This window comes from Heterodontus francisci, chromosome 5 (assembly GCF_036365525.1).
Source record: "Heterodontus francisci isolate sHetFra1 chromosome 5, sHetFra1.hap1, whole genome shotgun sequence".
Classification (NCBI taxonomy): Eukaryota; Metazoa; Chordata; class Chondrichthyes; order Heterodontiformes; family Heterodontidae; genus Heterodontus; species Heterodontus francisci.
Genome location: NC_090375.1, coordinates 122,966,637 through 122,990,673, shown reverse-complemented (window position 1 = coordinate 122,990,673; position 24,037 = coordinate 122,966,637). Strand labels below are relative to the sequence as shown.

The window sequence follows — 24,037 nt, the reverse complement described above, 5'->3', positions numbered from 1 at the left end:
CAAAAATTGGCTGTGTGGTTGATAATGAAGAAGAAAGCTGTAGACTGCAGAAAGATATCAATGAACTAGTCAGGTGGGCAGAACAGTGGCAAATGGAGTTCAATCCGGAGAAGTGTGAGGTAATGCATTTGGAGAAGGCTTAACATGGCAAGGGAATACACAAAAAATGGTAGGTTACTGAGAAGTGTCGAGGAACAGAGGGACTTTGGAGTGCATGTCTATAAACCCCTAAAGGTGCTGGGCAGGTAGATAAGGTGGTCAAGAAAGCATATGGGATAATAGCCTTTATTAGTTGAGGCATAGTATAAGCTGGGAGGTTATGCTGGAACTGTCTGAACACTAGTTAAGCCATAGCTGGAGTACTGCATGCAATTCTGATCACCTCACTATAGGAAAGGTGTGATTGCCCAAGAGGGTACAGAGAAGGTTTACGAAGAAGGGTTCTGATGCAGGGTCACTGACCTGAAACGTTAACTCTGCTTCTCTCTCCACAGATGCTGCCAGACCTGCTGAGTATTTCCAGCATTTCTTGTTTTTGTTTCAGATTTCCAGCATATGCAGTACTTTGCTTTTATTTAGGTTTACGAGGATGTTGCCTGGACTGGAGAATTTTAGTTTTGAGGAAAGATTGGATAGGCCAGGGTTGTTTTCTTTGGAACAGAGGAGGCTGAAATGAGACCTAATTGAAGTGTATAAAATTATGAGTGGTCTGAATAGAGTGGATAGGAAGGCCCTATTCCCCTTCGTTGAGGGGTCCATAACAAGGGGGCATAGATTTAGGGTGAGGGGTAGGAAATTTAGAAGGGATTCAAGGAGAAATCCTTTCACCCAGAGGGTGGTGGGGATCTGAAACTCACTGCCTGAAAGAGTGGTAGAGGCAGAAACCCTCATAACATTTAAAAAGTACTTGGATGTGCACTTGAAGTAACGTAACCTACAAAGCTACGGACCAAGAGCTGGAAAGTAGGATTAGGCTGGATGGCTACCTGTGGGCTGGCGCGGACATGATGGGCTGAATGGCCTCCTTCCATGTAGCAAATTTCTATGACCTTCTAAATGCAGATGGCACAGCAAACTGCTGCAGAATGAAGGCATCATGATTGTTTCCAGGATACTGAGCATTGACCTGCATAATATGCAGCAAATGGTCGCATAGCAGTTGGGTTTTGAGAAAGTGGAATCCCTTTTGGTTGTAGTACATCTCAGGGTTGACAAGTGGTGCGCGCAAAGCGATGTGTGTCTAGTCAATGGCAACCTGCACCATGGTAAAGCTTGCAATCTTTGTGAAGTACTCACTCCTCCTGCTGTCTCTAGCAAGAGAGAATGAAATGTATTCAGTGCCTCCCTTATGTAACAGTGGATAGTAAACTGGGAGATGTTGCAAATATCGCCTGCTCCAGCCTGGAAGGAACTTGATGCATAAATGTTCCTCACCAGGGTCATCTTAGCAACCAGTATTAGCCCTGCTGTGAGGTTGCAGTTGTGGTTGAAGCAGGTTTTCAGTGAGGACATCCTTAGTGAAGCGCAGACATCTGACACACTGTTCTTCACTGAGGTGCAGGTAGGAGAATTGTTCCTTAAGCACAATGGGCGGATATGGCCTCCTGCTGAGAAACCTTCTCCCTCTCCTTTTCCCTGTTCCAGCAACTTGCCCTGCTGTGTCTCACCTCTGCTCATTCTCCCTGTCGTGCTGTTCAAGGGGAATCCATACTACTGCATCCCGTCTGGGAGTAAATGGATTGTGCAAAATCCTTGAAATAAGGACAAAGACCTTCAGCACATGCCACACCACTCCCTGCAGACTTCAGCAACTTTAAAGAACTCCAGAAACCACACAATGCTTCTCCTTTTGCAACAACAGCCAGTAGAAACCAAATCAACAGCTGTAGTTGATGATCCCTTTAAATAGTGCCAGTAGGGGCATCCTTCCTGCTGCTGAAAGTGTATTCAGCTATGCGTGTTTAAGAGAGGGTGTTAGCATTGGCCAAATGGCCTCCTCCTTTGCTGTAAGATTCTATGATTCTATGTGTGTTAAGTGAAAAAGGGATGCTCAGAAATAGCTGCATACAAATGCAATGCAGAGGAAAATCAGCCCATAAGTGAATGGTTATCTCAACATAAGATGGCATTCATCACTTGGTCCAGCAATGTATCATGAAGAATCAGTACCTCAATTTCTCAAGCTTCATTTTCAACACTAGTCCTAGTATTTCTGCTCCTGTATCATATGACGCATGGGGGCCATTAGTTCATCAGAGGCCACTGATAATTTTTCAGCTTTACAGAGAACTTTGCCATTCGGGCAAAGGGAATGAAACCGGACGGACCACCTGGCATCGACCTAGGCACTGGAAACGACAACTGCAAACCCAGCCCTGTCGACCCTGCAAGGTCCTCCTTACTAACATCTGGGGGCATGTGCCAAAGTTGGGAAAGCTGTCCCACAGACTAGTCAAGCAACAGCCTTAAATAGTCATACTCACGAAATCATACCTGACAGACAATGTCCCAGACACTGCCATCATCATCCCTGGGTATGTCCTGTCCCACCGGCAGGACAGACCCATTAGAGGTGGTGGCACAGTGGTATACAGTAAGGAGGGAGTTGCCCTGGGAGTCCTCAACATTGACTCTGGACCCCATGAAGTCTAATGGCATCAGATCAAACATGGACAAGGAAACCTCCTGCTGATTACTACCTACTGCCCTCCCTCAGCTGATGAGTCAGTACTCCTCCATGTTGAACAGCACTTGGAGGAAGGACTGAAGGTGGCGAGGGCACAGAATGTACTCTGGGTGGGGGACTTCAATGTCCATCACCAAGAGTGGCTTGGTAGCACCACTACTGACCGAGCTGGCTGAGTCCTAAAGGCCATATCCGCTCGACTGGGTATGCGGCAGGTGGTGAGGGAACCAACAAGAGGGGAAAACATACTTAGAGTCATAGAGAGATACAGCACTGAAACAGGCCCCCTGGCCCACCGAGTCTGTGCCGACCAACAACCACCCATTTACACTAATCCTACATTAATCCCATATTCCCTACCACATCCCCACCATTCTCCTACCACCTACCTACCTATACTAGGGGCAATTTACAATGGCCAATTTACCTACTAACCTGCAAGTCTTTGGCTGTGGGAGGAAACCGGAGCACCTGGCGGAAACCCACGTGGTCACAGGGAGAACTTGCAAACTCCCCACAGGCAGCACCCAGAAACGAACCCGGGATGCTGGAGCTGTGAGGCTGCAGTGGTAACCACTGCGCCACTCCTACTTGACCTCGTCCTCACCAATCTGCCTGCCGCAGATGCATCTGTCCATGACAGTATTGGTAGGAGTGACCACCGCACATTCCTTGTGGAGTCCCGCCTTCACATTGAGGATACCCTCCATCGTGTTGTGTGGCAGTACCGCTGTGCTAAATGGGATAGATTTCGAACAGATCTAGCAATGCAAAACTGGGCATCCATGAGGCGCTGTGGGGCATCAGCAGCAGCAGAATTGTACTCAACCACAATCTGTAGCCTCATTGCCCGGCATATCCCCCACTCTACCATTACCATCAAGCCAGGAGACCAACCCTGTTCAATGAAGAGTGCAGGAGGGCAGCCAGGAGCAGCACCAGGCATACCTCAAAATGAGATGTCAACCTGGTGAAGCTACAACACAGGACTATCTGCGTGCCAGACTGCGTAAGCAGCATGCAATAGACAGAGCAAAGCGATCCCATAACCAATGGATCAGATCTAAGTTCTGCAGTCCTGCCACATCCAGCTGTGAATGGTGGTGGACAATTAAACAACTAACTGGTGGAGGTGGCTCCACAAATATCCCCATCCTCAATGATGGGGGAGCCCATCACATCAGTGCGAAAGATAAGGCTGAAGCATTTGCAACAATCTTCAGCCAGAAGTGCTGAGTTGATGATCCATCTCGGCCTCCTCCTGAAGTCCCCAGCATCACAGATGCCAGACTTCAGCCAATTCGATTCATTCCGCGTGATATCAAGAAACGACTGAAGGCACTGGATACTGCAAAGGCTATGGGCCCTGACAATATTCTGGCACTAGTACTGAAGACTTGTGCTCCAGAACTTGCTGCGCCCCTGGCCAAGCTGTTCCAGTACAGCTACTGGCATATACCCTGCAATGTGGAAAATTGCCCAGGTATGTCCTGTACACAAAAAGCAGGACAAGTCCAACCCGGCCAATTACCGCCCCATCAGCCTACACTCAATCATCAGCAAAGTGATGGAAGGTGTCATAAACAGTGCCATCAAGTGGCATTTGCTTAGCAATAACCTGCTCAGTGACGCTCAGTTTGGGTTCCGCCAGGGCCACTCAGCTCCTGACCTCATTACAGCCTTGGTTCAAACATGGACAAAAGAGCTGAACTCAAGAGGTGAGGTGGGGTGAGAGTGACTGCCCTTTACATCAAGGCAGCATTTGACCGAGTATGGCATCAAGGAGCCCTAGAAAAACTGGAGTCAATGGGAATCAGGTGGAAAACCTTCTGCTGGCTGGACTCATACCTAGTGCAAAGGAAGATGGTTGTGGTTGTTGGAGGTCAATCATCTGAGCTCCAGGACATCGCTGCAGGAGTTCCTCAGGGTAGTGTCCTAGGCCCAACCATCTTCAGCTGCTTCATCAATGACCTTCCTTCAATCATAAGGTCAGAAGTGGAGATGTACGCTGATGATTGTACAATGTTCAGCACCATTCGTGACTCCTCAGATACTGAAGCAGTCCATGTAGAAATGCAGCAAGACCTGGACAATATCCAGGCTTGGGCTGATAAGTGGCAAGTAACATTCGTGTCACACAAGTGCCAGGCAATGACCATCTCCAACAAGAGAGAATCTAACCATCTCTCCTTGACATTCAATGTCAGGAGTGTGATGGAATACTCTTCACTTGCCTGGATGGGTGCAGCTCCAACAACACTCAAGAAGCTCGATGCCATCCAGGACAAAGCAGCTCGCTTGATTGGCACCCCATCGACAAACATTCACTCCCTCCACCATCGACGCACAGTGGCAGCAGTGTGTACCATCTACAAGATGCACTGCAGCAATGCACCAAGGCTCCTCAGACAGCACCTTCCAAACCCACGAACTCAAGCAACTGGAAGGACAAGAACAGCAAATGCATGGGAACATCACCACCTGCGAGTTCCCCTCCAAGTCACACACCATCCTGACTTGGAACTATATCGCCGTTCCTTCACTGTCACTGGATCAAAATCCTGGAACTCCCTTCCTAACAGCACTGTGGGTATACCTACCCCAAATGGACTGCAGCAGTTCAAGGAGGCAGCTCACCACCACCTTCTCCTGGGCAATTAGGGATGGGCAATAAATGCTGGCCTGGCCAGCGACACCCAAATCCCATGAATGAATAAAAAAGAGCTTCTGGGATTATGAATGCTTCTGATTCAGCATGCATTTTATTTGATGATTACAATGCAGTTATTGCTTTTTCAATTACAAAGCATTCAGATGTCAGTAAAGACTCCATTATTGCACAATTGCACGGAACTTGAGCAGCAGCTGGTATCACTCAAGCATCCGTGACGTTGAGAGCTTCGTGGATAGCGTGTTCATAGATGTGGTCACCCCGCAGCTTAAGAGTATGCAGGGAGAGAGGGAATGGGTGACTGCCAGACTGTCAGGAAGAAACAGACGGGTAGTGCAGGAGATCCCTGAGTGCATCTCACTCTCCAACTAGGATTCTGTTCTGAATACTGAGGAAAGTGATGGTTCATCTGGGGAGTGCAGCCACAGTCAAGGCCGTGACACTACGGCTGGCTCAGCTGCACAGGGAGGCACAAAAAGTATTGGAAGAGTGATAGCGATAGGAGATTTGATAGTCAGGGGAACAGACAGACATTTCTGTGGCTGCAGATGTGAATCCAGGATGGCGAGTCACCTCCCTGGTGCCAGGGTCAAGGATGTCACTGAATGGCTGAAGAGCACCTGAGCAGGGAGGGTGAACAGCCAGCAGTCGTGGTCCACATTAGTACCAATGTCATAGGTAGGAAGAGGGATGTGGTCCTGCAGAAAGAGTTTAGTGAGCTAGGTAAGAAATTAGCCAGCAGGACCTCAAAAGTTGTAATCTCTGGATTACTCCCAGTACCACGCACAAGTGAATATAGAAATAGGAGGATAGTGCAGATGAATGTGTGGCTAGAAAAATGGTGCAGGAGGGAGGGCTTTAGATTCCTGGGACACTGGGGCCAGTTCTGGAGAAGGTGGGGCCTGTACAGGCTGGACAGATTGCAGCTGAACAGAGCTGGGACAAATTTCCTTGTGTGGCGATTTGCTAGTGCTATTGGAAGGATTTAAACTAACTTGGCAGGGGTGTGGGAACCAGGAGGAAATATCAGATAGGAATACCAAGGTGCACAGAATACTGGGAGAGATAGATAGCACTAGAGAAGGGAATAGTAAGGTATTAGGTGGGTTCAGAGTCAGAGGGAAAGTAATAAAGTCTAAATCAGGATTATTGTGCATGTATGTGAATGCACGTAGTGCTGTTAATAAGACTGGTGAGTTACAGGTGCAGGTTGACATGTGGAAATATCATGTTGTGGCTATAACAGAAACCTGGCTCAAAGAAGGGCAGGACTGGGTGTTAAATATTCCTGCATACAAGGTGTTCAGGGAAGATAGAAAAGGAAACAAAGGGGGAGGAGTGGCAGTATTGATTAGGGAGGGCATTGCAGGGCTATAGAGTGAGGATATCCCAGAGGGGTCAAGGATGGAACCCATTGGCTATAGCTACGGAACAAAAAAGGTGCAGTTACATTGCTCGGTGTAGTCCATAGGCCACCTACTAGTGGAATGGATGAAGAGGAACAAATTTTCAAGGAAATTACAGAGCGATGCAACAATTCTCAGTAGTTATAATGGGGGAATTTAATTATTCAAATACAGACTGGGATAGTAGTAGTGTGTCATGCAGGCCCCCATCTGCTAAGAATGAGGCGCATTAATTTCGCCACATGAATATTGATTTTTAAACTGTTACTGGTGTAAAGAAAAACCTTGCTTTAAAAAAAAGACCCTTGACTGGAAAGACATTTGCATAGTAACAGACAGTACTTGGAAAGGACAAAGAGGCCACTCCCTACTCCAATTTAATCCACAATGGACTTTTGATTACCAGACTTTGAAGGTGGAGAAGCTAGCATTCCAAGTTGACTGCTAAGATGCTCCCAATACACAGAAGAGACCTGGTCAAACCAGTCAGTCACGTGACCACCTGCTGGCCAACCAGGGGAGTTTTAAATTGGAGAAACAGTGTTTGAACTGGAAGAAAGCTGTTTGCTTCTGAATTGAAAAGAGCCTCTCCTGTCTACTCCCATTTCTTTCTCACGGAACTGAAAACCCATTGAAGACACATGAATACCAAGAGAGAAAAGCCTCCTACAGTGAACAAGGTTTAAGAAGAATACTGGGCCCCAACAAAAAGCAAGACTACTGACAATCAAGCACTCTACAGCGAGCTCGAAGCACAGTGATAAACCCCCTTCAGAGATTGCCTCAAACTTTTTCACTTTATTTTTTCTTCTGCTCTTTTCTGTCCCTATTTGCATGTGTGTATCACATGTGCATGCTAGCATGGGCGCGTCGTGTATCCACAGGCGTTAACCAAATTAGAGTTTAAGTTTTAATAAATTTCACTTTTCTTCTTTAAAACTAAGAAATCCTGTTTGTGCTCATTTCTTTGTGTTATAATTGGAAAGCGGTGAATAAGGATTCACTAACGGGGAGCTCAAAACACAGTGTGTTTAAAATTAAAACCCTGTTACAGTAAGACCAGGTGAAGACTGAGAAAGACCCCTAGACACCTGCCTCACCTGGTCGTAACAATTGTAAAGGGCAGAGAAGGGCAAGATTTCCTAGAGTGTGTTGAGGAAAATTTTCTACAGCAGTATGTTTCTAGTCCAATGAGAGGGGAGGGACGGCTGGACCTGGTTCTCGGGAATGAGATGGGCCAAGTGGATCAAATATCAGTAGGAGAACATTTAGGGGACAGTGACAATTGTATCATAAGGTTTAGGTTGGTTATGGAAAAGGACAAAGAACAATCTAGTGTAAGAATAATTAATTGGGGGAAAGCCAACTTCAATGGGGCAAGAATGGATCTAGGCCGAATAAATTGGAATCAAAGGTTGACAGGAAAAATGGTAGCTGAACAATGGGCTATTTTCATAGAAGAGATTGTTTGGGCACAGTCGAGATATATTCCCTTGACAAGCAAAGATAGGGCAAATAAATTCAGAGCTCCCTGGATGACAGAAGAGATAGAGATGAAGATGAAGAAGAAAAAATGTGCTTATGACAGATGTCCGGTAGATAATACAATAGAGAACCAGGCTAAATATAGACGGTTCAGAGGGTAAGTGAAAAAGCAAATAAGAAAAGCAAAGAGAAAGTATGAAAGGAGACTGGCAGCTAACATAAAAGGGAATCCCAAAGTCTTCTATGGGCATATAAATAGTAAAAGCATGGTTAAAAGTGGAGTAGGGCCGATTAGGGACCCAAAAGGGGATTTACGCATGGAGGCAGGGGGAATAACTGAGGTATTAAATGAATACTTTGCATCAGTCTTTACCAAGGAAAAAGATGCTACCCAGCCCACAGTGAAAGAGGAGGTAATTAATACACGGGAAGAATTTAAAATTGAAGAGGAGGAGATATCAGATAGTATGTCTATACTTAAAGTTGGTAAAGCACCAGGACCGGATGAGATGCATCCAACGACACGGAGGGAAGTGAGAGTGGAAATTGCAGAGGCACTGGCCTTAATTTTCTAGTCTTAGACTCAGAGGTGGTGCCAGAGGACTGGAAAATTGCAAGTGTTACACTTTTGTTCAAAAAAGGATGTAAAGATAAGCCCAGCAACTACAGGCCAGTCAGTTTAACTTCAGTGGTGGGGAAAGTTCTAGAAACAGTAACTTGGGACCAGATTAATAGTCCCGTGGACAAATGTGGGTTGATTAAGGAAAGCCAGCACACATTCGATAAGGGAAAATCATGTTTAACGAACTTGCTGAAGTTTTTTGAAGAGGTAACAGAAAGGGTTGATGAGGGGAATACTATTGATGTGGTGTACATAGTCTTCCAGAAGGCCTTTGATACAGTGCCGCACAACAGACCTGTGAGCAAAATTATGGCTCATGGAATAAAAGAGACACTAGCAACATGGATATGAAATTGGCTGAGTGACGTGAAACAGAGAGCAGTGGTTAATGGATGTTTTTTAGGCTGGAGGAAGGTTTGTAGTGGAGTTCCGCAGGGGTCAGTGTTGGGACCCTTGCTCTTCCTGATATATATTAATGACCTAGACCTTAGTTAGTGTACAGGGCATAATTTCAAAATTTGCAGATGCTACGAAAGTTGGAAGCATTGTGAACTGTGTGGAGGATAGTGTCGAACTTCAAACTGTTCCCACTTGTGAGAGGATCGAGAACAAGAGGACACAGATTTAAAGTGATGGGTAAAAGAAGCAAAAGCGACATGAGGAAAAACTTCTTCACACAGCAAGTGGTTAGGTTCTGGAATGCACTGCCTGAGAGTGTGGTGGAGGCAGGTTCAATCGAGGCATTCGAAAGGCAGACTGTTATCTGAAAAGGAAGAATGCGCAGCGTTACGGGGAGAAGGTGGGGGAATGGCATTAGGTGAATTCTTCATTTGGAGAGCTGGTGAATACATGATGGGCCAAATGGCCTCCTTCTGCGTAGTAACATTTCTGTGATTTGGCACTTACATTGAGGAACAGTTTCTTGTAGTACTGTTCTACAGTTTTTCAGCTCCTGGCACCCTGAAATTCATTTGTATTGAAGGGTAGATTTCAGAGCACTCGAAGCAATAGTAAAAACTAGGCATGCACAGCCTTACAATATCATCATACTTTCATTTTTTGTCCATGGGACTTCATCAATATTTCTGATAGGTCTGTATAGGACACCAATGCAGAGAGGTCAGCCCACTTGCAACCAGAAATAATGATGTTTTGTCTCATTTAGAGCTTTTACTAATGTCTGTTTTCTTAGTTGTTTCTATGTCTCTGACAGTGCATGAATTAGTGAAGAGAATTTACAGTAAATTATTTAACATTTTTATTAACAAAATATTATGAATTTGCCTCTTTTTCAGTTCAAAGGAGAAGCAGGAATGCACAAGGCGAAGCCTTAAGCACAAATCTCTTCATACCAAATTATTTGAAGAACTGTCAAAAGGTCAATTTCCATTTGACTGGAGCAAGAAAAATGGTGGAGCACTTGGTGGAAATAAAGGTAATTTGAAGTTTAAACATTTTAATGATTCTCATGACTTTTTTTTATATAGATTGCCTGTAGATTTGTGCATTGTAATGAATTTTTGATGCCTTTGAATGTCGCTAACATTCTGGTTCCACTGAGAAAAATATGTTTTTAATTGCATTTGCGCAAGCTCACATAGGACTGTGTTGTTCATGTTTTCATGTAAGCAGTTTAGGAAATCTGTCATCAAGTAATATAATTACTCATATTTTCTTCATATATTCCCTTGAATTGAGGAGTGATCTAATTGAGGCCTTTTAAACAAAAAAGTCATTCAATCGAGTTCATCCAAAGAAGCCATTTCTTTTGTTAGGAAAATCCAGAACAAAGAGGAATAATCTTAAAATTAAAACTATGCCTTTTGTCATGGTAGGCCCCCACCTGCCAAGAATGAGGCACATTAATTTTGTCATGAACATTGATTTTAAACTGTTACTGGAATGAGGAAAGGACTTGTCAAACAGATCAGCCGTTGCTGGAAAAGACAATTGCATATTAACAGACGGTGATTGGAAGGACGAAGGACCATTCCCTGGCACATCTAACCGACAATGGACCTTCAGCACCAGATATTGTGTGTAAGAGGAGCATTCCAGAGACTGCTAAGGTGATACAATCCAAGACGTGGTCAGACCAGTTAGTCACATGACTATAATAAAAGCAAAATACTGCGGATGCTGGATATCTGAAATAAAAACAAGAAATGCTGGAACCACTCAGCAGGTCTGGCAGCATCTGTGGAAAGAGAAGCAGAGTTAACGTTTCAGGTCAGTGACTCTTCTTCGGAACATGACTAACCTGCTTGGCAACCTGGGTTTTTCTGAATTGTACAAACAGTTTGAATTGAGAGTGTCTGTTTGCTCCTGGACTGAGAAGATCTCTCCTGTCTGCTCCCATCTCTTTCTCACAAGCCTCTGAATCCACTGAAGACACATGAACCCCAAGACAGAAAAGTCTCCTACAGCGAACAAGATTTAAGAAGAATACTGGGCCCCAACGAAAAACAAGATCTACCTACAAACTAGGACGCTACAGTGAGCTCGAAGAACCGTATCAAAATCTCTTCGGCTATTGCCTCAAACTTTTCCACTTTATTTTTCTTCTGCTCTTTTCTGTCTCTATTTGCATGTGTGTATCATGTATCCGTAGGCGTTAACCGAATTAGAGTTTAAGTTTAAGAAATTTCAACTTTTCTTCTTTAAACCTAAGAAAGCCTGTTTGTGCTGGTTTCCTTGCCTTATAATTGGAAAGTGGTGAACAAGGATTCACCAAGGGGGAGCTAAAAACATGGTGTGTTAAAAATTAGACCCTGTTACGGTAAGACCAGATGAAGGCTGAAAGGGAACCCTGGACCTCTCTCGCCTCGTCGTAACAGAAATTTGGGTGCTAGAGTCTGGAATTGACCCACAGACAAATGAGAGAAATTGGAAGTGGGGAGCTAAATTGTTCCCAATCAAAAAAGAGCAAGATTTCAATATAGGTTTTCTTGTGGTTATATGTGCTTGAATACTAACATGTCTGCAACTGAAGCTAGTAGCTGTCCAAGCCAGAGTGAAGTAACTTGGAATAAGTTAAAAGCACTGTCTATGGAGGAGCTGAGGAAAATGGCTGAGCAGTGTGGGATCACTGTACGTGGCAAGGCTAGGAAGTCTGAACTCCTAAGGCTAATGGCCAACCATTTTTCCCTTGAATCTTAAGAAGCAGGAACAGGGTTAGAAGCAGACCCAGACAAGGTACTGCTAGCAAAGATACAATTGGAACAAAGGAAACTTGAATTAGAAGACAGGGAAAGAGAAAGGGAAAGACAGGAGAGGGAGAAAGAAAGAACCTTCCAGAAGAAACGTGAAGGGAAAGAAAGAGAGGAGAGAGAGAGAGAGAAAGACAGGAGAATGAATGACAGAGAGAGGAGAGAGAGAGAGAAAGAATATTCTGGAAGGAATGCGAAGAAAGAGAGTTGAAGCGGCTTGAGTTAACTAGGGGGCGACAGAGTAACCCCAGTGAAAGCATGGCCAATATGGAGGAGCGTAATTCAGGGAAGTGTACAAAATTGTTAAAACTAGCTCAACTAATTCCAAAATACAATGAAGAGGATGTAGAAGAAATTTCTGTGCCCTTTGAGAAACTGGCAAGGCAACTAAAATGGCCAGCTGAGACCTGGCCTCCTTTACTACAATGCAAGCTAACTGGAAAGGTCCATGAGGTTTATTCCCTGTTTCCAGATGAGAGTTCATCAAATTATGAACTGACAAAAAATGCTATCCTTGGGCATATGAATTAGTACCCGAAGCCTAGTGCCAAAAGTTTAGAACCCTCAAACGTATTGGGAGTTTGAAAGAAGTAAGCAGCTGGCTTTTGACCAGTGGTTGAGGGTTCTTAGAGTACAGCTCAGCTATGAGAATCTCAGAGAAGTAATTCTGTTAAAGGAATTTAAACACTCTCTCCCATTCTCCATGAAGATCCATGTAGAGGAGCAGCGGGTTCAGAGAGCCTGGCAAGAGGTCGTTCTGGCCTTTGAGTTAGCTTTAATTTATAAGTCGGTTTCCCGGGGAGAACCTTTCCTAATCACCCCCACAAATCCGAGGAGGACAAAGGGTGGGAAGGTGATAGGAATCCAAGAAGTCCTGGGGGAGAAAGGAAAGCAGGAGACACAGGGGCCCTCCTCTAGCCAAAAACGAAGGTGCTGTGAGCAGTAAGAGCAAGACCCGGAGACCTGTGTGCTTCAATTGTAATAAAGCACGGCATTTAAGAGCTGACTGCTGGAAACTAAAGGGAAAACCAGTAGGCTTAATCAGGGCACACCCGCTCAGTGCAGACTGGACCCTGATGGAAAGCACAGCAGAACAAGCTGTGGCTTTAACTGCAAAAAGAATGCAACCCAGGAAGCTTACTGCAGCCAGTGCAAGAAAAGCTAATAGGATTCCTGAAGGCTATCAGGGTTTTATGTTTGAAGGGAAAGTAACCCCATACCCCTCAAGTGGGGCCAGCAAGCCCATAGTGATTCTCAGGTCACAGGGGCCACTAGATCCCTTTTATTGGGAAAAGGCCTGATCTTTCCCCCAGAAAGTGGTGAACACCAAAATGGTGGTGAATGGTATTGGTGGGCATTGTATGCCTGTACCTGTACACCGGGTGCAACTGGACTGTGACCTAGTTTTGGGACCTCTCCTCTTGTCTGCTTCCATCTCTTTCTCACCAGCTTCAGAATCCATTGAAGACACGTGAACACCAAGAGAGAAAAGTCTCCTACAGTGAACAAGGTTTAAGAAGAATACTGGGCCCCAACGAAAAGCAAGAATTAGCTACAAGCAAGGACTCTGCAGTGAGCTCGAAGAACTGTCACAAATCTTCAGATATTGCCTCAAACCTTTCCTCTTATATTTTTCTTCTCTTTTCTGTCCCTACCTGCATGTGTGTATTGCGAATGCATGCTAGTGGGGGTGCGTCGTGTATCTGTAAGTGTTAACCGAATTAGAGTTTAAGTTTAATGAATTTACCTTTCTTCTTTAAACCTAAGAAAGCCTGTTTGTGCTCGTTTCTTTACCTTATAATTGGAAAGCGGTGAATTTGGATTCACCAAGAGGGAGCTAAAAACACAGTGTGTTTAAAAATTAAACTCTGTTACAGTAAGTCCAGGTGAAGGCTGTGAGGGACCCATGGACACCTGTCTCACCTGGTCATAACACTAATGAGCTATTCTTAAAGTACTGTCAGACAAACCTGCCCCCCACCTGCCAAGACTGAGGCACACATTATTGCGCCACATGAACATTAAAACTTTAAAATTGAAGTTCCTGACTGGAAAGATATTTGCATAGTACCAGACAATATGGAAACAAAGGGAGCCAGTCCCTGCCCCCAGTACACAGAAAGAGGCCTGGTCAAACCAATCGGTCACATGACCACCTGCTGGCCAACTAGGGGAGTTTTAAACTGGACAAACAGATTTTGAACTCAATGCCGTGTGCTCATGGATTAAGAACCTCCCCTCTCCTGTCTGCCTGCCTCCATCTCTTTCCAACAGAACTGAATCTTGTGAAGACATGTAAACTCAGAGAGAGATAAAATCTCCTATGTCAACAAGGTTTACGAAGAATACTGGGCCCCAACAAAACGCAAGACCATATCTTCAATCAAAGACTACAGCGAGCTTGAGAAACAGTAAAAAGATATTGCCTCAAACTGTTCTACTTATCTTTTCTTCTGTTCTTTTCTGTCCCTATTTGCATGTGTGTCTCACGTGTGCATGCTAGCGTGGGCGCGTTGCATATCCGTATTAGAGTTTAAGTTTAAGGTTTAATAAATTTAATCTTTCTTCTTTAGACTACAGAAAGCCTGTTTGTGCTCACTTCCTTGCCTTATAATTGGAAAGTTGTGAACAAGGATTCACAAAAGGGGAACTCAAAACACAGTGTGTTTAAAATTTACAGTAAGGCAAGGTGAAGATAGTAACAGACCTCTAGACACCTTTTGCACTTGGTCGTAACAGTACAATAATTGCTATATAGGCAAAATTGGCAGTGAATATGTGTAAAGCAAGATCACAAAAACAGCAAACCTACTGTCTGAGCTATCATTGTGGTCTTTCTTGCAGGGACTGCACTGCAGGTGGCTCTCTATTCAAGGAAACCTGCAGATTCTACAAGCCAACCCTTTGCATCCATCTTGTGCAGTTGCTGGTCCCTGATTCTTGCTGTCATTTGTTGGAAGTTGCTGGGCAGACCTGCAATGTTGACCATAGCAGCAACATCAACTTGCTTTTATATAGTGCTTTTAACATAGTATTCCAGCGTGCTTCACAAGAACAAAATTTGACATGGAGTTAAATAGGAGATATTAGGACAGGTGACCAAAAGCTTGATCAAAGAGGTAGGTTTTAAGCAGGAGGGATGAGTTGAGAGGCAGTGAGAAATAGAGAGGGAATTCCAGAATTTAGTGTCTAGGCAACACGGCTACCAATGGTGGAGCCATGAAAATCAGGGATGCTCAAGAGACCAGAATTGGGGGAGTGCAGGATCTCAAAGGGTTGTGGGGCTGGAGGAGGTTACAGAGATGGTGGCCAGGGCGAGGACATGGAGGGATTTGAAAACAAGGATGAGAATTTTAAAATTGAGAAATTATCAGACTGGGAGCCAGTAGGTCAGCAAGCACAGATGTGATGGCCGAATGGGACTTGATGCAAGTTAGGATGCAGATAACAGAGTTTTGGAATTGCTCATATTTATGGATGGTAGAAGATGGGAGGCCAGCCTGGAGAGCAGTGGAAAGTCAAACTGAACATAACAAAGGCACGGGTGAAGGTTTCAGCAGCAGATGAGTTGAGGCATGGGTGGAGTCAGGTGATGTTATGGTGGAAGTAGGTGGCCATGGTGATAAACGGATGTGTAATCAGAAGCTCATCTCAGGATCATCTCAGGATTCCAGTGTTGTGAATGATCTGGTTCAGGCCCAGGCAGGAGCCAAGGAAGGGGATGGAGTTCGTGCAGGAACCGAAGATGTTGGCTTCAGTCTTCCCAGTGTTTAGTTGGAGGAAATTTTTATTCATCCAAGACCAGATTTCGGTCCAACAATATGAAAAGTCAGAGACAGTGGAGAGATCAAGAGAGGTGGTAGAGAGTTAGAGTTGGGTGTCAATTGCCAGATGTGGAACCTGACACCATGATTTCAGATGATGTCGCCGAGGGGTAGCATGTAGATAAGAAATAGGAGGAATAGATCTTTGGGGGACTCCAAAGGTAATGGAGGGGGAGCAGGAGGAGAAGATATTGCAGGTGATTCACTGGCTACAACTAGATAGGTAGGAATGGAACCAAGCGAGCACAGTCCAACAAAGCTGGATGACAGAGGAGAGGCATTGTTAGAGAATGGTGTGGTCAACAAATTAAAGGCTGCAAATAGGTCAGAAGGATGAGAAGGGACAGTTTACTACAGTTAAGCACATAAGATATAATTGACTTTGATCTTATTTGAGCTACTCAAACATGGAGTTTCAGAAAGGTCGGCATGGAATTGGTAGGAAACAACACATTCAGGGAGTTTGGAGAGGATAGGGAGATTGGAAACAGGATGGTAGTTTGCAAGGACAAAGAGGTCAAGTTTGGGTTTTTTGAGGAGGGGTGATTGTAATGGCAAATTTGAAGGGATAGGGGACCTACGTTTTTAAAAATTCTTTCATGGACTGCGAACATCACTAGTTAGGCCAGCATTTATGGCCCATCCCTAATTGTCCTTGGGAAGGTGGTGGTGAGCAGCCTTCTTGAACCGTTGCAGTCCACATGGTGAAGGTAGACCCATACTACTGTTAGGAAGGGAGTTTCAGGTGTTTGACCCGGCGACAGTGAAGGAACCTGAAGGTGGTGATCCCATGCCACAGCTTCCCTTGTCCTTCTAGTTGTAGAGGTTGTGGATTTAGAAGATGCTGTCAAAGGAGGCTTGGCAAGTTGCTGCAGTGCATCTTGTAGATGGTACACATTGCTGCCATTGGTGGAGGGAGTGAATGTTTAAGCTTGTGGTTGAGGTGCCAATCAAGCAGGCTGCTTTGTCCTGGATGGTGTTTCTTGAGTGTTGTTGGAGCTGCCCACATCCAGGCAAGTGGGGAGTATTCCATCAGACTCCTGACTTGTGCCTTGTTGATGGTGGACAGACTTTGGGGAGTCAGGAGGTGAGTTATTCGCTGCAGAATTTCCAGCCTCTGATCCGCATTTGTAGCCACTGTATCTATATGGCTACTCCAGTTCAGTTTCTGGTCAATAGTAACACCCAGAATCTTGATGGTGGGGGATTCAGCAATGGTAATACCATTGCATGTCGAGGGAAGATGGTTAGATTCTCTCTTGGGGATGGTCATTGTTTGTTACTTGTGTGGCATGAATGTTACTTGCCACTTACCAGCCCAAGCCTGAATATTGTCCAGGTCTTGCTGCATGTGAGCACAGACTACTTCAGTATCTGAGGAGTCACGAATAGTACTGAACATGGCATTTATCAGCAAACATCCCCACTTCTGATCTTATGATGAAGGGAAGGTCATCGATGAAGCAGCTGAAGATGGTTCGGCCTAGGACACTACCCTAAGAAACTCCTGCAGCGATGTCCTTGGGCTGAGATGATTGGCTTCCTTTGTGCTAGGTATGACTCCAATCAGTGGGAATTTTCCCCCAATTTCCATTGACTCCAATTTTGCTAGGGCATTTTGATGCCATACTCGGTCAAATGTTGCCTTGATGTCAAGGGCAGTCACTTTCACTTCACCTCTGGAATTCAGCTCTTTGTCTATTTTTGGACCAAGGCAGTAATGAAGTCTGGAACTGAGTGCCTCTGGCGGATTCCAAACTGAGCATCGGTGAGCAGGTTATTGCTGAGTAAGTGCTGCTTGATAGCACTGTCAGTGACACCTTCCATCGCTTTGCTGATGATTGAGAGTAGACTGATGAGATGGTAATTGGCTGGATTGGATTTGTTCTGCTTTTTGTGGACAGGACATACCTGGGAAATTTTCCACGTTGTCAGGTAGATGCCAGTGTTCTAGCTTTACTGGAACAACTTGGCTAGTTCTTGAGCATAATCTTCAGTACTACAGCCAGTTGTTGTCAGGGGCAATAGGAGAGGGAAAAGTTAATAATAGCTGTTAAAGTATGAGCTAGGAAGGAAAGTTGGGTGGTTAGCAATTCGGTGGGAATAGGGTCGAGGGTGCAGGAGGTGGGTCTCATGACAAGGAGAGCTCAGAGAAGGCTTGAGGGGACATAGGAGAATATGAGTTCAGGCTAGGGTGGAGGGAGGGGGGAAACTTAGGGAAGGTTTTGCTTAGTGGGCTAGGAGAAATGACCCTCACAGCGAGTTGTGCTTAGAACTCATCCTCCTCTTGTTATTTAGGCCAAAGAGATTATGACCACAACAACTGAGGAGGGAGGTGACCCCAGCTTCTAATGGGAAATCCCTGCTGTCTTTCTCCATTTGTTCCTGTCCACCTTGCTTGTGAGTCACTGCATGTGCTACCCTCCTGCTGTCTAAACTTTCTGGGGTCAATGTATTTGAGCTGGTGAGTGGATGGGATATGTGCAATGATGTGATAACTGTACTCTTCCTCCTGATGCTGGTGCAAGTCCTGGTAGGGCTGGTTTTGGAAGTCTGAGAATATTCTGTAAAAATACAGACTGGCAGAATGACATTAAGGAATTTAGAATGATAACACTAATTGGGATGGCCAAACATTTCACATTGTTCTACTGCTCCTGGAAAGATTATGTGAGAGTCCTTCTGATAGAATGTTACATTGCAGTGTTCCAGAAAGAGCACTGGTGTACAAGTCCCTTGGTGGGACTCTCATTTCTCCTACTCCCACAACATCCTGTATTTTTTTTATATAGCGTTGAACCACTCCTCAAAGGGGATGAGATTCCCTCATTGAAGCTTCCTCCCCTCTTGTTGCCAAGCACTGCCTTTGATTGTGCTGCCTTCTCCTGTATGAACTGAATCAGGGATGAGGGTTATTGCATACTGAGAAGTGTCATTTAAGAAGCCCATGTTTGAAAAGAGAATCATAAGAGAAAAATGTGTTTCCTGCAGACAACAAGAATGAATAACGGTGAAGAAGATTGAAGACTGGAGGATTTAGTACCTGTATAAAACAACAGAGACAGTGAAGGACTAAATGTATTGAAGTGCACACAATAATCACCTTTTCCTTTGTGAGAAGTATAGCCAGCCAGTGTTGTACCTTATCTTTCTAATAATGAAGCACCCCTAAATATAATGCCTTGCCCTCATGGCATAGTTGTAATTAGGATTCTGTAGTTTGCATATTTGTATGTCTAAATGCATATTCGATTTTGTATTGTTCTCTTACTTGGGACACTGTGCTGATGTCTCATAGCAGCAGATGGCAGTATTTACCAACAAAGCACAGAAAACCACTGCCTTACAGCAACTGACCAAAAATTAAAAATATCCTCAAAGCTACAAATTAGCTATTCAATAGCGACCAATTGGTTGAATAGAAAAGGGAAGTGATCAAAAAGCTTGGTTGAAGTAGCCTTTAATCACAACAGCTAATTGAAATTTAATAGCCTAAACCAGGAACTGATGTTTAACTGGCATATCAGAGAGCATCTGTGGAGAGAGCAGAGGAGTTAACGTTTCAGGTTGGACCCTTTGTCAAACTAGAGGATATTACAGATGAAAACATTTTTAAAAAGGAAGAGAAAAAAGGGAAGGGAGAGAGGAAAAAATACTCACATGCAATAAAAGAAATTGAATGACCTGTAAAGTTTTTAAGTAGAAAACTGAAGATGTGTAAATGGAAGAAGTAATATTAGCATGAGACAGTAGGAGCATAATAAGTGCAATCAAGAAAACGCAGAGAACATGTGAATAGTTAAGGAGGTGGGTGATGAGGCAGGTAGCAATCAAAGAACAAAAAACAGGCAGGGCTCCAGTGGTCTAGAAGCTTCGGAAAAGAAAAGGCCAGGACAATGGCAATGATAAAAACCACCCTGACAGGATCTCAAAACCAAACACCAATCTGTTCTCTCTTTTCCCTCCATGCCCTTGGGAAATGACAACATATCTTTCCCACATGGTGAGCACTTCCTATCACAGAGAAAGTTGGGAGCTTTAGCTAGGTCTTAAGTTATTGAAGTCGATCTTAAGGCCAGACGGCTGCAGAGTGCCTAATAGAAAAATACGGTGATATTCCTCGAGCTTATATTGAGCTTCACTGGAATGGTATAGAAGACGAAAAACTGAGATGCGAGAATGGGAATGGGGCAGGGAACTGAAGTGACAAGCTGCATAGAGCTTGGGGTCGCATTTGAGAACAGAACTATCTATACCTCAGTTTTTTGTGCTTCTGTTTCTGCCTGCCTCATCCTACATGTCAGCTATTCATATTTTCTCTTTGTCTCCTGGATATATTTAATGTATTTTATTTCTCTCACTTTGCCTTCTCATGTCTCATGCTAATACTACTTCTGCAATTTAACCATTGCCTGTTTTCACTTAAGCACTTTACAGATCATTCTGTTTCATTTATTAGATGTATTTTTATTTTCTCCTACATCTCTTTTGTTCTGTTTCTTTTTAAATGCTGTTCATCTGTAATATTTTCCATCTTTCCTGAAGTGTGGTGCCTGAAATTGAATACAATACTCCAATTGAGGCTAAAGGTTTAGCATAAATTCCTTGCTTTTATACACTATTCCTCTACTAATAAAGCAAAGGATCCCATATGCTTTTTTTAACAGACTTCTTAATTTGTCCAGCCACCTGAAAAGATTTGTGTACATACCACCCAGGTCTCTCTGATCTTGCACTCCCTTTAAAATTGCATCATTTAGTTCATACTGCCTCTCCTCATTCTCCCTTCCAAATTGTGTCACTTCACACTTCTTTGCATTAAATTGCATTTGCCATGTATCTGCCATTTCACCAGTCTGTTTATGACCTCCTGAAGTCTGTTACTATCCTCTTCCTCGATTACTACATTTCTGACTTTTGTGGCATCTGCAAACTTTGAAATTATACCCTATATGCCTATGTCCAGGATATTAATATATATTATAAAGAGGAGTGGTCCTAATACCGACCCCTGGAAAATGCCATTTCCTCCAGTCTGAAATTTTTTTTTGCCTCTACTCTCTGCTTTCTGTCCCTTAGCCAATTTTGCATCCATGCTGCCACTGTCTCTTTAATCCCATGGGCTTCAATTTTGCAAACAAGTCTAATGTGTGGTACATCATCAAGCTACTTTTGAAAGTCTATAACCCACCTTCAACTGTACTACCCTCAACAACTTTCTTCGATACTTCATCAAAAAACTCAATCAAGGTAATCAAACATAATTTGGCTTGAACAGCTCCATGCTGATTTTCATTTATTAGCCCATTCTTTTCCAAATGTTGATTAAATTTGCCCCACATTTATGCTAAATATTTAGTGTGAACCTAAAATTAAATTTGAAATATGAACAGAGATTTATATGTCAATCACTTTTAAAAGTCATTTTACAGTCCTACCTGGGAAAAGCAGCATGAGCAGTGCTTATTTATCTAGAATTTCTAAGTAGGTGATTGGTTTTCTTATGTCATTGACTATTTTTTAAAAAGCTCTTTTGGTAGGTTTAATTTTTCACTATCTGCTGTTGAAATATATGTGCTCCTCAATGTTTTCTAGATAAATTGTGATAAGAAATGAAAATGTCCATTATGTAGATACCCGAGGAACAATTTTCTTTTACTATGGGGGAGTGTTGTATGTGCAGGGGCTGAATCGAACAGTCTGGCACCCTGAAACATGAGGCCTGAAACATTTTAACTGCTAGTCTTATTTACATATTCCAACACTTAAGCTGGTGAAAATACTGTAATCACCAGCAGATAGGAGTCAAAAATCAAAAATCAAGAGGGGGTGGTCAGGTTGCTGACCGGGACCCACTGATCTGGTCTTTGGCAAGATAAGTTAGTATTGGGGGGATGAAGTTATCGGGGAAATCAACGATTGGAGGGGATAACTCAGTTTAGGAGATGCCCAAGGAAGGCCAGGAAGAGTGCTTCTGTTTCTCCTGGTACACAATGAATCATTAAAAGGAAAAAAAGAAACACTGGGACTTCTGTGACCAGGATCCTTTAGCTGGTAGGCCTGATCCTGATCTCAGTCAACCCATGGCGAAAATGACCTGTGCTTGTCCATTTAAATTATGTCGCAGTTCCTTTGGGGTGGGCAACCTACCTCTGCCAGAAAACAGGTAAGTTAAAATGATGAGAGGTGGCAATGCGGTGTGAGCCTCCGTTACCATCACCACCCACCCGCCCCCACACCCCACCATTCACTCTGGTATCTCTGAGAAGATTTGATGAGCTGGAGATGCTGAAGCAGCATGGATCTAGATGATGTCTGAAATATCTGGAAGAGAAGGAAATAATATGTAAGCTGGCACTGGAGGAATGGAGGTTTGTATAGAGATGTAATCCTGGAAATTGTTTTTTTAAAGACAAAATTATTTAAAGAAACATACAGCAACTGAAAAAATTCTGCAAGGTGCTGAAACTGGAATATGAATGTAAAGGTTACTTCAGGAACAAGATTAGTTGAAGACAGCTTTAAAAAATGCACTCTGAGCACTTAATCTAATCATAGAACTGGCAATCCTCTCATCTCTAATCCTGTCCATTCATTTATTTCCCTACCTTTGAACCCATTTTAAACAGAAAATTGTCCTTGCTCTTGACTCTCCTGTGCATCATCATGCATCCCATAGTCATGGGAGATCCACTCGTATACTTGAACAATATTGTCCAAAACAGTAAAAACAGACAGTCATAAAGTCAGAACTGCTAACAGTTAGCTTCCAAACAATTGTTTATAAGAATTCTCAGGAATTATGCAGTCTTCAACTTATTCTTGGCACTGAAAAACTTTAAAAAAAAGGCATATTCTTGTGTCCCCTAAGAAACCCAAAAACAGCAAAAATGATTGTCTTTATAGTCCAAGCCCAAAACTAGTTGGTAAATGGTGTATTCAAGCGCACATCATACTAACAGAATCAAGGATATTCAACAGCCTTGGTCTCTCTATAAAATCAGCCAAGGACAGTTTGGAGGGTCAGGTTACTCAACATCATACAGCATGTCTTTAGGATGCATTATTTCATATCATACTAGTATAGATGATGTTTTCCCCTTATGATAGTAATGGGCTTTGAATGAATTATGCAGAGGCTTAGCAGTATGTCACTGTTGGTTGCAGTCGGCAGCTGTTGTGAGCAGTCGCGTGGCTTGGCAGGGAGGGTGGAGCTGGTTGGACAGCAGAAGTAGCAATTGGGAGCAAGGATTAACTTAGAAAAGTGGGGGCATTCCACTTGACTGCCCTGCTGGATTGGCACCTGTATCTACAGAACAAGGGGGCATGGGGGTGGGGGGTGGGGGGATGGTGTTTGGGAGGCCTTGAGATCTGAGTGTAGCTATTTGCTATGGGTCTCATTCACTCAGGCTTTGAGACCTCCAGTGAGGAGGAGGATCAGAGGGGGAAAAGAGCTGCAGCCACAGGCAGCAGGCTAACCGTAGCGAGTGGGGCACTAGGATCAGGAGCCTGGGAGGGGACAGGGAGGAGGAGGGTGCAGAGGGGGACACAATCAGCCACTTGTGTGCAGACAACAATACCCCCAAAATGAGTCTACTATAAGAAGCTCAACTTCCTACAAATGTCGGCGCAGCAATGTCGCTGAAGACTGCGCCTCTCCAGGGAGGCTGTTACCGAGCTGTGTGCCATGATGGCAGATGAGCTAAGCCCTATGTGGAGTGGTGGACACCCAAAGCCTGTTGCATTAAAGGTCACTGTGGCACTGAAATTCTCAGGATCATTCCAGGGTTCTTGATATCTGTGAGTTCTCCCAGTCTGCGGCGCATCGCTGCATCAAGATGGCTATCAATGCCATGTTCGAGAGAACCAGCCAATAGGTGCACTTCTGCACCAATCTGGGTAGTCAGGCTGAGAGGGCTATAGGTTTCAGGGCCATCGCTGGATTCCCCCGAGTGCATGGTGTCATCGACTGGACACGTGGTCATCAAGGCTCCCACAGACCAGGCAACAGTCTTCATCAACTGGAAGGGCTACCACTCACTCAATGTACAACTGGTCTGCGACCTCTGCAAACAGATCCTTCAGATCTGCAAGATTACTGGGAAGCTGCCACAATGCCTAAATACTAAGGCGG

At 44.1% G+C, this 24,037-nt stretch overlaps 1 protein-coding gene across 5 annotated transcripts in view; it reads left to right on the top strand.

Annotated features, from left to right (window-relative positions):
• si:ch211-171b20.3 (uncharacterized) overlaps positions 1 to 24,037 on the top strand; it is a 307,602-nt gene that overhangs the window by 151,629 nt on the left and 131,936 nt on the right. For all 5 annotated transcript variants that reach the window (XM_068032044.1, XM_068032045.1, XM_068032046.1 and 2 more), the window contains one exon: positions 10,166 to 10,305. In XM_068032044.1, the coding sequence (XP_067888145.1) occupies positions 10,166 to 10,305 (140 nt within the window). The remainder of the gene's footprint in view (positions 1 to 10,165; positions 10,306 to 24,037) is intronic.